The sequence below is a fragment of the Grammomys surdaster genome, unplaced genomic scaffold (assembly GCF_004785775.1).
Source record: "Grammomys surdaster isolate TR1022 unplaced genomic scaffold, NIH_TR_1.0 126391, whole genome shotgun sequence".
In the NCBI taxonomy this organism is placed as follows: domain Eukaryota; kingdom Metazoa; phylum Chordata; class Mammalia; order Rodentia; family Muridae; genus Grammomys; species Grammomys surdaster.
Window position 1 is genome coordinate 17,643,023 of NW_021621185.1, and position 14,175 is coordinate 17,657,197.

The window sequence follows — 14,175 nt, forward strand, 5'->3', positions numbered from 1 at the left end:
TGGATCTGGGCACAGGAGACATTCTGGAGTAGCACAGACAGGTAGAAAGAAAAAGTGAACCTTTGTTTTCTTAAGAATATGTGTATCTAAAAACTGGCACTCTCTGCAAAGCTTTCCTGTCAACAGGTGTGTGATCCTGTCCTTTAGTAAAGAAGCTATTTTCTAAATGACACCAACCACAAAACCTGGTGGAGAAAGGATCACTGAACTGAGGCTCAATTCTGAGGCCACAATTCATCGGTCCAGAGACCGATGGACACCCTAATAGAGCCAACAAGCTCGGTGGCAAGGTCATCCTTCATTCAGATAACCAAGGCAACCATGGAAGCGGATGTCCCGGTGTTCTCAGAGTCCTGACTCACACTTGTAAAGGTCAGTGTGAGAAAGGGTGGAGGGGGCGGTCCGCACAGAAGATCGATAAAAACCTGTGAATAATTTCAGAGCTATTTCTCAGAAAAAACGGATGTGTTTAAAAAAATAATGCATGGCAGTCACATGGCTTCGTTGCCGGCTGTCCTCCGGCAGCACTGCATTGTCAAGCTGGGAAGTGTTCTCTTACGTATCCGCATTCAAACCACTGCACATAAGGCGAGCTTTCAGAAACAAATGCCAAGCATCCCAAGGAGAGATGACAGACACACAGGCAAAGTGTTAGGGTGCTGCGGAGGTTGCGAACCAGGCTCACCCACTTCTATTACATAGTCTGAATCAGTGCAGCATTACATCTTCCACAGAGCTCTGCTTCTAGGCTAAAGCATGCCAGAGCACAGGGAGACTGCTTCACAAAGGAAGTTCCTGCTTCACCATGGCCTGCTACCAAGACACATTTTCATTTTAAATCTAGAATAGCAACCAAGAACTCATAGGATCATCCATCTTGAGTTTAGACTACCAGTAAAATCAACTCTTGATTGCTACCCTATTTTCACCTATAATAAAGCATTTTTTAAAAAACAGGAATAAATATGTTTGTCATAACAAGGTGAAGGAAGGACTCCATTACTTTTCTATACGACTGTGTCTAATATTCATGTATCATTTTCCATTCTACTTTCTCTACTGTGAATTATTTCCATTATTTTCTTTACGTTTGCCAACACACAGCTTTGACTGCAACCCAGTTCATACCTTACCTTGTAATCCTACTTAGTTGTCTATATGTCTTTGCTTAGGATAATCAGTCTTAATCTTTAAGTTGATATCATCAATGTTTTTCATATATCCTTCAAATCAGAGACTTTTCTTCTCTTTTTCTAGTGCTAAACAGTGGTTCACAAGCTGTGGTCACCAGCATGAGCCTGCTTCTAGTTTAAAGGCTCTGGACAGACCACTGGTGAGCACAGAATCTAAGCACCAATGTGGCATATCATCTTTAAATGACCATGCATGCATGCTGGGTCTAACTGGTAAGATGCATCTATACAGGGCTACTTTGAGACTGTGGGGGTTTGGATCTGATATAAGAGGTACTTTAATGTCATTGCACATCAGCTGCACAATTGTGCCTTGGCTGAAACTGAGATGGCAGGAAGCAAGTGGTTGACTAACACTGGGTAGTCACTCGCACGCTGCCACTCCGTTCCAGGCGCAGTTGCATCTGTTCCCTGGTTCAGAGTTCTGGGACCTGTTTCCTGTAATGGCTCCCATGGCTGAGTGCTTGGCTGTCACGGGAGTGTCTGGGAGGCTAGAGAAGGCATTCCAGTTCCCTTGTACATACCCGGTTGAAGCCTGCATGGAGAAGAGGAAGGACGGAGGCCTCTTCATGGTCATCAGATCTGCAGCAAAGCAGAAAATGTGGTCACTCAGCAGATACAAACCAGGATTCCTCACACTGAAACATGGAGAGAGAGCAATGAGGGCCATTGGAGGTCACTCCGGAGATGCTTCCTGAACAGCATTTGTCCAAGGACATGGAATCCACATCTTCCTTCCAGATGCAAGCAGAACACACACAGTAGATGAAGCAACAGCAGTGTGGTGTTCCCAGTACACAAGTGAAATGCTCTAACGGTGGCTCACCCTTTGGGGCTGGAGCAGATCTGAGAGAGCAGTCCCATTAAAGGACATGTCACCTATCCTGCTTATCATGAGGCTACCGTCCCTAATCCAACTGGATACACAACTCCTATTTCAAGGCCTATCTGGGTTCAAATCTCAAGGTGCTGCAGACACCCAACATAACAGTCTAGGTCATACAACCAAGTGGCAAAGAAGAGCTGGCATGAACAGGGAAACAAAAACTGAGGCTGTTACCTGTTTCCTGAGACAGTTTTGTATATTGAGCCCAGAGCTATGCCGTGAGTAAAAAAGTGGACTGAGAACCAGCATGTCACAAGGATGCCCGATAACTCAACTGTCACCTCAAGAAACTGAAAGAGGATCCCCAAGACAGCCAGATATTTGTATAGGGTACAACCCAGAAAGTCAGGGGAGACAATGGGAGAGGGATTGGGTGGAAACAACATTAGAAAACAGAAGGCTCAGTTTGTCCGCAGCTTCCTGCTCCCCAGAGAAATTGTTTCCCTTACTTTCTGCTTTCCTTCAGTAAAAGGAGGTCTGCTGTCTATGAATGACATACCAGGAGAGGCATTATGAAGATTCCAGTGTAATATGATTCTGTTTCCTAAACTAGGTGTCAAGGACGGAGGTCACTTAACCTCACTCTCCATATGAGGAGAATTTGATATCAGAAAAATCATAACAAGCCATACAAAATCACTCCTAGTGAAGGACTCATAAACATTTTTGATGTATGAAAAAGACAGAAGGCATTTTGGGGCCCATGGAATAAACCATGGAAGTACTCTGTGGTGTGGTATCTCCCAGGTACCATGTTTAGGGCCGTATGATCCTATTCAGATCTCTGAAGGTAAGCGGAGCTAAAGGCTCCTTCTGTTCCCCACTCTGGTCTTTCTGGAACTAATCTCCCACCAGGACGGCAAGTATAAGGCACCCCTGGGGACAGAGCCTCCTGTTCGTTGCACCTCAGCCCAAGGAAGGCATCAAGTGATGAGCCTCATACTGCAGTATTTCAAAATGAGGCTCTGATGAGGGCAGCCCCTGTTGCCATGGCTTCCTCCTGTGTCAGAGTGGCCTATGGGACATATATTTCAGCTCTCCCTGGGCCTGCCTGCCCTTGGGAACCCTACACCTTTTTGTCAGCGCTATTGGTCTGTCTGCTCCTTGGCAGCAAAATTTGGGCTAATGCCATAACAAAGCCAAGTCCAATAGGCCATGAATCCTAATTTAGCCTCTGTGAAGCTAATGACAGACATTGATTGACTACAACAAATTTTGCCCCTGGCAAGGATTCAAACTATTGCAGCACATACAAACTACTCCTTCCTTTCAGCCAGCCCTTCCATTTTAAGTGCAGAACATTCCCAACACTAAACCCAGCAGAACAGTGTCTCTGTAACTATAGTTGGGCTGGCTATAGAATCTTCTTTGTAATTCAAAACCAACCCAAGCGTATGGTCTGCTGTTAACCACTGGACAGTCCTCCCCAGAGCCACAGCCTATGGTCCACTGTTAACCACTGGACAGTCCTCCCCAGGATTACAGCCTATGGTCCACTGTTAACCACTGGACAGTCCTCCCCAGGGCCACAGCCTATGGGCCGCTGTTAACCACTGGACAGTCCTCCCCAGGGCCACAGCCTATGGCCTGCTGTTAACCACTGGACAGTCCTCCCCAGGGCCACAATCCTTTCCTTGAAGTGGATTTGGCACCTCTGCATTCTCACTCAACATTCCTAAGTGAAAATTCAAACCCTTCTCTGTTTTCCTCAAAGAGAAAAGACGAACTAGAACATCCAGAGTCCTCAGCTTTTCTACTCAGTTTTGGCATGTCATGGTGATGAGTAAACCTGTTTTCCCCCATGAAGTGTGTGAAAACGTGCGAACAGCAATTATGTAAGAAAGGAGGGGAAAAAAAAGTCAAAGTATTTCTGGAAACTTGGAAAACAAAGCCCTGGAAGCAAGTTCCAGAAGTAGCAACATAGAGTCTGTGATGCGCCCATCACAGCTGCTTAAAACGCTGGGCTACATCATGGAGCAGGAATGCTGAGGTGGGGATGCTGCTGAGGTGGGGGTGCTGTTGGAGTAGGGGCACTGCTGGAGTTGGGGTGCTCTGGGGTGGGGGTACTGCTGGAGTTGGGGTGCTTTGGGGTAGGAGTGCTGTTGAGGTATAGTTGCTGTTGGGGTGGGGTGCTTCTGGAGTTGGGGTGTTCTGGGGTGAGGGTACTTTGGGGAAAGTACCCTCTGGGGTGAGGCAGGGGGTGCACTTACGCTTGTGAAACCACAGCCAGGATCACCGTGTGCTCAGAGGGGTTCGTGGCCCGGATCGACCTGTAAAAAGAACCTTCAAGTGAAAGCACTGACCTGCGCTCTGTTACACTGAACTATTGTGGAAATGTCTTTGCATTGATAGCGGCACCAAATCAAATCATCCTTGAAAAAGGAAAAAAAAGCTCAGAACACACATGAGACAGCAGAGACAGATGACCTTGTGGATCAGGACAATTTCTTCAACCTAGTTATTTATTTATTTGTAATTGTTTTAACTCCTGGGCAATTTTCCAAAAGGTCAGGCTCACCAGTTTTCCACTTCAAAAATTGGCAAATTCCATTTAAGTTTCATGTTCTCTGATTAAAAAAGTTTTCAGACTCTCTTTTTAAAAGTATGGCAGCACTACAGTTCTGTAGTGGTCAGCTTGACTCTGAGCAGCTAACCAGGTTGGATTATATCCCTTTCAAATCAGTAGATTATACAGAAAGCTGACATGACAATAAAAGTTAGAGTACTTTCTGGCAAATGGACAGACACAAGCGTTAGACTGTGCTAAAGACCCTTCAAAGAGGGTCCTCCCCCAGTTCTCCTGTCATGGATGCTTATGTACTTTAAAAAACTTGGGCATCAGCTGGGCTTGAGAAAGATTAAATAGTAACTGTTAATCAAATCTGCTGAACCAAGACCTCTGTAGACGGTTAAGCAGTTTCGTTATAGGAGTTTCAAGTTTGTGAACCTTACATGATGTGCAATGTTGCCTGAAGCTGATTCTAGAGTCCTCTGATCAGGGCTGTGTGAATTGGCTAAGGGTTTGATAAAGGGCTATATTCTTGAATCGGTGGAAACAGCATTGACCGCATCAGCCTCTACATGTGGTCGGCCTTCTGCTTATCTGGAGATCTAAGAGGAAGCACTCATCACCAAGGGCAGCAAGGCTGGACCAGACCTGCTCCAGCGGTGACACTCGTCACTTCCTGTTCCCATCCGACACCCCACAGAGCAGGTTCCAGAAGACTCAGTTTACATTTAGGAATCCACTGTAGAGACGCTCAAAGAAGTAGCTGTTCCCATTATATGAAAAAGTGCAGTGTCTGAGGGGTATTCTCCGAGCTCCAGGGAAATGTGATACTTTCATTTAAACCTCTCCACCCAGTGATGTGTCATGAGCACGCTGCTATGAGCCTGAACTTAGACAAGAGGCTAACTTAGATACTGGACACGTCGAGCAGGAGCACAGTCTCTTGGCTTCCTTTGGGACTGGCTCCTGTGTTTTGGGTTGCCTCCAGCTCTCCAGAGGAATTTGTGTTAAGAGGGACTTGGACTTCTTCCTGGTGAGAGGACTTGGGGGCATCTGGAGGTATATAGATCTGGAGTCGGTGTGAAAAAGGAAGGTTCAGTCTAGCTAAAACATCTGAAACCCAGGCCCACAGATGACAGAAAGGAATGCACGTCTACTGGAGCGTGTCCCCACTCAGTTCTGTGCAGAACACTGCTGTCTGTCAATCATTTAAGAATCTGACCACCCTCACCAGAACCAGTAACTGTCTGCAGGCACACAGATACACACAACTTCCTTCTGAACACAGGCTGCCCATTGCCTTTTTGGGCAGCTATAAGATAGGAACAAACACTATGCCTCTTTATATCTAAGGAAGTATGCAAAGATTGTCTAACCTAGGCCCTTGGGAGCATGTCTTGAATGATTTTCCACCTGCACAAGAGCAGGAGTATGTGATTACAGTGTCACACAAGAAGAGCAAGTGAGGGCTAGGACCTGATTCTACACTGAAAGTCATTCAGAAAGAAGATACATTTTTGTTCTTTGAGACAGCGTCTTACTATGTAGCCCAGGCTGGCCTTGAAATCATTGAAATCCTCCTCCCTCAGTCTCTCAAGTGCTGGCATAATGAATGCATTTCACTATCCCCGGTTGGAAAGAAACTCTTTCTTAATAGTAAAAATAGCATTATACACACACAAACCCAACACACACAGGTATGACTAAATAGGAAGATATTTCTATGGAGAAAGGCAAGATTTGAAACCATTTAAACACTTAAACACTGGCTAATTAACAAAAATTCTTTGGGAAAATGCAAGTCATCAAAAAATAGCAAGGCAATGTGCCAGTGATTTAAAAAAAAATGTAATCCATTAATATTTTTGTGAGTATACCAAAAGTTTTAAGGATCAATTTCTCTACTCCTTATTTACTAATATGAATATTAGTTATTGAAATAAAAGTTATTGTTTATTGAAATAAAAATCCAGCCCCACATGTAATTGAACTCGGTCCTGTTCTCACATGAATTAGTGGTCCCTCCCTGGCTAACTTCCAAGCGTTCCACTTCTGCTGGATGGCTTGGTTCATCCTGAACTGAGTCTTAAGACTGTGCATTAATTTATGAACAGACAGGTGCCTGCATCCCAAAGTGCAAGCATTTCTATAAACAAGCAGGGGCATGGCCCCCAGGAACACTCTAGTGCTGAGGTGACTGTTTTCTTCCCTCCGGGAAGCCTGCTACAGTATCTATCCATCTGTGTCACGTATGGAAAATTTTCTGTTTCACACATTTCTGATGCTCATTTTGGGACAGAATAATGAAGTTTAAAATATCTACTTTAAATCTAAACTACGTGTAATAAAAACTGTGTGAATTTTAATGACTCTTTTATGAGCAATACTCCAGAGGGGTGTGGGGGGGGCTATCTTCAAGTTTTAGGATGAGTCCAGCTGACACCTTTAAATTCAAAGCAATTCAAACGTGCAGAAATAGGAAAGCAGGGTGCTTCTGTCAGAATGAGCTACAGTGCAGGGTCCGTGCTAGGAACCAAAGCTGTCTATAGAAGTTAATTTAGAGCAGATGTGGAGGAATTAACTAAGCAACTTAGGTGAAGGAAGGTACCTGCACACAGCTTCTGCATCAAAGTTCCGGCTTTGCCTGTGATCGATCACAATAATTTCATGATGCTTGTCCAGAAAGCATTCGAGGGCCGACTCTGGAGTGCGAGCAATGTTACATCTGTATCCGGCTCTGTCACAGGCCCACCAGAAGCCGTCACTCTGGCTATCTTCCTTTGCAAAGATTAACAGAACCTGAAATAGAGAGTAGAGCCCTTGAACTGAAACCCACACCTTCAGAACCACACAGAAAACCAGTCATGGGTACACTGGCTAAACACAGGGTTCCCAGTGAAAGCTGTCTGGACTCAAGGCCAGCTCTTCCAATAATTCCTGGGACCTCCAAACAGGCTATTCAATCTTCCTGGCCTGGCTGGGATCTACTTGGTTGGATGGAGAGTGGGATGCAGGTAGGTACTCAATCATTCTAGTAAGGGGTGAGGGTCGCTGGCTGTGGTTGGGGGTTTTCCTTCAGTTAGGCCTATTTTTGGACGACGGAAACAGCAAAATTACTGCGAGGATAACTAACGTGGGCTATGCAGGTTACATGATGATTTGCAAATGTACACATCTGGTTCAGTGCAAATGGTATTTGCTTCCAAGTCCCCGGAGGCTCTCTGCGCTCAGCACTAGAACAGCTGTAAAGACACAGGAACTTCAGAGAACTAACAACAACCTGAGAGATTAATGTAAACATCCACACTCTTGCCAACATGCGAAAAGGTTGAACGTGAGTCGTGAAGCTGGCGGAGCTGAACTGAGGACAACCTGCCTCATTGCAATGGCACAGATTCTCCTCGTCATTCCTGGGCTCAGAAAGTTAGGAAGCTAGGCAAATCTCACCATCACTTGAACTTACTGAGGGTCTAACTTATGCACTGGCCAGTCCTGTTTTCCACCATGTTCCTGTGCCCAGCAGAAGGCTGGTGTTTCCAAGATGCCTAGTAAAAACGTGATGGTTGAGATGGTGGCTACTTGTCGGGTTTTGTAAGAGCTACAAGAAGTCTACTTCTATTTTGGTTTTGAGAAGGGTATTGCTACGAGGCTCCAGTTAGCCTTGGACTCACAGCCCTTGAGTCTGCCAAGTAACTGGGATTACAAGCATGTACCACTGCAAAGGGCTTTATTATTATCATGGTAGGAGTGAGACATCCCCCAGCAATATGGCACCATGCAAAAACATCATAATCAAAGACTTTGCTAAGGCATTTAATATTCTCCAGCATTCAATTCTGATTTAAATAGCTAGGGATAGAACAGTAGTCTCTCAGCATGAAAGGGCTTTTAAAGCAATACCATAGGTCATGGTAAAATACCCAAAGTGTTTCTGTTATAATCAGAACGGAATCAAGCCGAAGTGTCCAACTGCTACCATTAGGGTTTAAAAATGTCTTATTATTTGAACATTAGAAACCATAGGGAAGTAGACACAAGAATATAATGAATCTCACCCACCCATCAATCAGTTTTAGCAATAGTCAACTGCTGGCCAATATGGGTTTGCTCTATCCCAGTGGTTCTCAACCTTCCTGATGGTGTGACCCCTTAATACAGTTCCTCATGTTGTGTTGACCCCAATCATAAAGTTCTTTTGTTGCTACTTCATAACTGTAATTTTGTTACAATTTTGTTAATTTTGTTATGAATGGTAATGAAAAAAGTCTGATGTGCAAGGCCTGTGGTGGTTAAGACTCTATCCCACGTCTTGTGTGTGTGTTTGACAAATCCAGCTAACATATCCAATCCACACACATCTGTTAAACAGAAAGAGTCATTCGTATAAGTACACAACTACATTACTATTTGATACCTAAACCTCCCTGAATAAATCCCTGAATATCAGTAATATCCAACTACACACGTCAATCATCTTACACTTCCAATCATTTTCTGTTTTCTCAAATATCATGCTCCCAGAAGCAGAATAATATTTTTTCAGCATAATTTTAACATTTTTTTTCAGCCCATGTTTCAAACCATCTGCCAGAAAACACAGGCCAGCTCTATTTTCTCATTTGAGCCTATCACTCTTCAGTCTAGGATCCTCCTAGGTCCCTAGGTTCTGTCAGAAAGAGGCAGGAGGTAGCTCTCCTGAGAGAGGCGAAGGGCACCTTCTTGTGGCCTATAACAGAAAGAAAGCCTTCATACCAAAGTGTTACTACAGCAAAGATAATGAGGAAGATCAGGTAGAAGCTTGCTTGTGTAAAAAGTCATTACCCTCTTACTCAAAACAACTGTGATATTACCATGAGAGACAGTAGAAGCTAAGAGCCAGAATCTGACAGAATCTTCTAGTTCTAATCTGTCTGGTTATGTGATGGGTTTATAAACAAGGATCTCAACAACGCACATCTATTTCCTTGTGATCATTATTGCTCAAGATTGACTAGTACAATAAGAATGACAAGTCCACTCTCTCCTATTGGGCTGTGATACAGATTCCGAACAATCCATCCATTTCATGTCTTTTTACAGAAGACTGGGATGCCTCACTTTAAAAAAAAATTAGCAAGAGGCAACATTCTACAAATTTTTCCTGAACACATACTATGTGCCTGACAATTAAGAAAATTACTTAATGTATGTTGTTGGACAAAATATAAACTCCTTGTTTGTCATGGTAAGTAGCAAATAATAGGCAATATGCACACTGAGTAATGACACTCGGAAGGTTAGTATGTGATAAATGCCATCTGAAAGGAGCCTCTGGAAAGGGTGCCAACACAGGAAGGAGGTAGGTCGTCAAGAAAGGAGTTGGTGTCTGAAAGCAAAGCTCTCAGACAGAACTCTGTTAGCACCTAAGACAGGGGTTCTCAACCTTCCTAACACTGTGACCTTTCAACCCAGTGCCTCATGTTGTGGTGACCCCTACAACAAATGAAATTACTTTTCAACACATGAATTACTATCTCATAACTCTTGTGAATCATAATATAAAGATCTGTGTTTTCCAATGGTCTTAGGCAACCCCTGTAAAAGGGTCAGTTGATCTTCAAGGGGGTCGAGACTCACAGGTTGAGAACCACTGCTCTAATGGTCTGTGACTGTGCCTGGAGTGTTTGAGCACAGTGTGACTGAGGTAAGATAGAAGGGTAGGAAAGGGTCATGGTTGAAGCAGAAGGTTGGATCAGGCCATCTAAGCCAATTTACAGACAAAAGACCAGGTGTCGGAAGACTACTTTAAATTGGGGACTGTATTAACCATGCTGTGGTAGCCAATTTTGATTATCAACTTGGCTACATCTGGAATCAACTAAACCCATGAAGCTGGGCATAGCTGTAAGTGATGATTTGAGCTGGAAAGACCAACCCTAAGTCTGGGCATACCCACTGATGGCAGCCTACGTATGGGAAAGGGAGGAAAGAAGCATTTGCTTTCAGACTGCTTGCCCTCATTGTTGCTGGCAAGTTCATCTACTCTGAGGCTGAAACATTCTGTTGAAGGTATTAGAACCCACTTCTCAGAGATTCCAATGAAGACTGAAGACTAGCAGCTCTCGAGGGTTTCCCAAGGACCCCCATTCCTGATTGGAACTGCTGAGACATTCAGTCTCAAAGACTAAACAGCTACTGAGTTCTTGGCTTTTTATATCAGGAGACAGCCATGGTTGGACTACTCAGACCACAGCCTGTAGGCTGCTCTGCTAAGTTCTCCATATATCATTATGGCTGGATATTAACCAGTCCAGTAGGATCCCAGGACTACTCTCCCCTATTGGACCATGCTACACATTACAACCAATCTTATTCAATCTTATGCAAGACTGGAATGTTGCTCCACTCTTTGAAAAAATAGCAAGAGACAATTATTCCACAAAAATTTCCCGAACACCAGCCATGTACTATACACACACACACACACACACACACACACACACACACACACACACACATGCATATGTAAAGTGTTTTTTCTTTTCATTCTATCAGTTCTGTTCCTTTAGAGAACTCTGATACACATGCTTTTCTCATGTTTTGACACCTGGGTTTTGACATTTGGAAGACAGTATCTCTCAGAGTTAATGGATTCCTTGAGATGAGAAATGACTGCCCAGGTGCTTAGCACAAGTGGATTCCTTTATCTGGAAGATTCTCAGCTGCTGGGGCACTGTTCTCTTGCCCTAACCAGCCCAGGACCAGGTACCTACAAACTAGAAACAGTTCCTATGTCCATAGCCAAAACTGCCCAGATGATTGCCCAGCCTCACCAGACTTAAACCTGCATGCACTGCCGACCATGTTTTCTCATAAAGACACAGAAAGACTTCCTACAACTGCCGCTTCCGCTTCCTGTTTCCCTCGAGTCCTGCCTGACCCTGGAGTGTGTCTCAGTGGTCCTGTTGGTTTGATATTCCCTTTCTTTTGGAAACGTTAATGACATATTTTCAGTAGTATCATACCAGAATAGCAATAATAAAGTTTACATTTGAAATGGAGTATTTATATTAGAAAGGCACTCACTAGGATATTTCTTTGGGTGATATTTAAACTTATAAAAAACTGATTTAGAAAAATCAACTCCCATGCAAAGTGAAAATTCATAGTTGAGAGAGAGAGAGAGAGAGAGAGAGAGAGAGAGAGAGAGAGAAACCTATAGCAACTACTTTGTAATGTGCTGTCCCAGCTCTAGAAAATTATGCCTTCTCCAGGAGAATGGTGACTCCAAGTCACCAGGATTAGACTTTCTGTCTCCATCTTCAAGATCACAGCTGGTCTAAGGAAAGTCTGTTTCCAGAAATGTGGATTCCAGGAAGTGAAACACAGACCATAGTGACTGGGACCCATGATCACTAATAATGAAGCTTATCGAAGGGGAGGCTTGAAGCTCGTACTGTCTCAGAGGAGGTTCCACTGTCACCTCCTCTGAGACATGGCTTTGCAAGCCTTCAGTGGATTCTGCAAAAAATTGAACCCCCACTCTCCCCCCCTCCTCCCCCCCTCCCTCCCTCCCTCCCTCCCTCCCTCCCTCCTTCCCTCTATATGTGTGTGTGTGTGTGTGTGTGAGTGTGTGTGTGTGTGTGTGTGTTTGCAATACTAGGAACTGAACTCAGGACCACACATATGCTATGTGAGCGCTGCCACCGAGCTACAGTTCCACAGTCTTGTTGATTACCCAGGCTTTCCTTGGATTTATGGTCTGGAGCTGCAAGCTGTTGAGGTTTGGTCTTTTGCTGTGTATTGTAATGCTAAGCGTGGGCCCCCATGACCTGGTTGCCCCGGAGATGAGAGAGTCTGCACGGAGACCCAAGTGACACTATCTGACCTTGCTCCCATTTCTGATTAGTAAATAACAGCCAATGGCTGGGCAGAAGAGACAGCAGGTGTTAGGATTCCCAAGGGTTGAAGGGAAACGAAGTGAGAAGGAGAAGAAAGTGAAGGAGGAAGAGAGAGTCGCTACGAGTTAGGAGTAAAAAAAAAAAAAAAATGGCCCTGAGGGCTGGCCAATTGGAGTTAAGAGCAGCCCAAATGAATCTTAGTAAGTAATAACTTGGGGTTATCTATATGAAAGTAGATTCTAATAGCTTAGAGGGTAGATATCAGCCCAGCTTTTGTGCTGAATAAGGCTTATTGTAAATATAAAGGTTGTGCTTGACTTTTATCCAGGAACTGAATGATAAAGGAGGGATAGAAACTCCGGGGTGGGATTAAAATTTCCTACCACAGTAAGTGAACATCTTTCTTACTGTACTGACCTTTGCCAAGTTGGTCACACTTAAAGAAGCCTCTTCCCCATGGTAGAACCAGATCATAAAACAACTAAAGAGTAGTCTAGATACACACAGTGACCTTTGAAGGTATCTGTCTTGAACTTTCAATCCTCCTGCCTCAGTCTATGAAATAGCTGGGATTATGGCCTACAGCACCAGACCCTGTTGTACTAATATTTTTTTACTTACTTACTTTTGGATATAAGACTACTGTTATTGCAAATTTTAAAACATAAGAAATATAGCCCAAATCAGCTTTAAATATTTATAGACTCACGGTTATTTGTGGATATTTAAGGATCATCCACAAATGCAAATCTCATACAATGATTCTACAAAATGCATTTCTTAGAATTCATCATTAAAGGCATATGATTGAATTTGTTTTGTAAATAGGAAAGGCAAAATGACCCCCCCCCCCACTTACTGTAAACATAATAGTCTACATTTGTTTGAAGAATACATATTTGGTGACATATTATGTAAAGTGTTTAAGGACTGGTATGAAAGAGAGGCTAACCACAGGCCAGTGGCTGCTCCTCAGACCCTGGCAGGGAAGAGAGGTGAGAGAGCAGATGATGACAATTAGAACACTCACAAGTGGTGACACAGACAGAGCAAGGGCAAGGATCCAGACCCAAGAGAAGCAGAAGAGGGGACCTTATTTGTTGTGGTCTCTCTGCTGTGTGAGACCGTGGAAGCTAAGGACGACCTGGGCTGACCTCTTTCATTCTGCACTGACCTCTGCCATGTTGGGTCCTTTCTGAGTAAGAATACAACTACAGGCAGCCTCTTCAAAAAAAAAAAAATAGGCCAAAGCACAGTCTGCATAAACACTGTGATCTTTGAAGGTTTCTGTCAAAACCCTGTGAGGTTTGGCTTGTTGGTAGTAAATGTACAGACACTGCAGAAAGAATATTTGTCCAGCCCGCTATAGTCGAGAACATTAGAAACACTGAGGTGTAATGTGCTGTCTTCCTCTCAAAGCTTCTCAAGAACAGCTGAACCGTGTTGGCCACCTCCCAGCCACAGGCGTCTGACAGGAAGGTGGCATCTTATCTAAGCCTTGACAAACTGTCCTCTGTATTGCTGGTGTCACAGCATCCCTGGAAAACCTTTAATGCATGTGACACGTTTGGCCGCCCTCACTTCCTCTGTGGCGCCACCATCGTCCTCATAGCATGAATATATTGTATTCACACTGGATTATGCGTCCAGCGTCCTCAAAGACAGCAGCAGCAACGTTCTCCCCGGGGCAGCAATGTCTCCTCTAAT

The 14,175-nt window shown here is 44.1% G+C and overlaps 1 protein-coding gene across 3 annotated transcripts in view; it reads right to left on the bottom strand.

The window, feature by feature from the left end:
• Pde8b (phosphodiesterase 8B) overlaps positions 1–14,175 on the bottom strand; it is a 104,199-nt gene that overhangs the window by 75,434 nt on the left and 14,590 nt on the right. For all 3 annotated transcript variants that reach the window (XM_028760207.1, XM_028760206.1, XM_028760208.1), the window contains 3 exons: positions 7,197–7,387; positions 4,290–4,349; positions 1,718–1,775 (listed from right to left, as the gene is read on the bottom strand). In XM_028760207.1, coding sequence (XP_028616040.1) covers positions 1,718–1,775; positions 4,290–4,349; positions 7,197–7,387 — 309 coding nt within the window. The remainder of the gene's footprint in view (positions 1–1,717; positions 1,776–4,289; positions 4,350–7,196; positions 7,388–14,175) is intronic.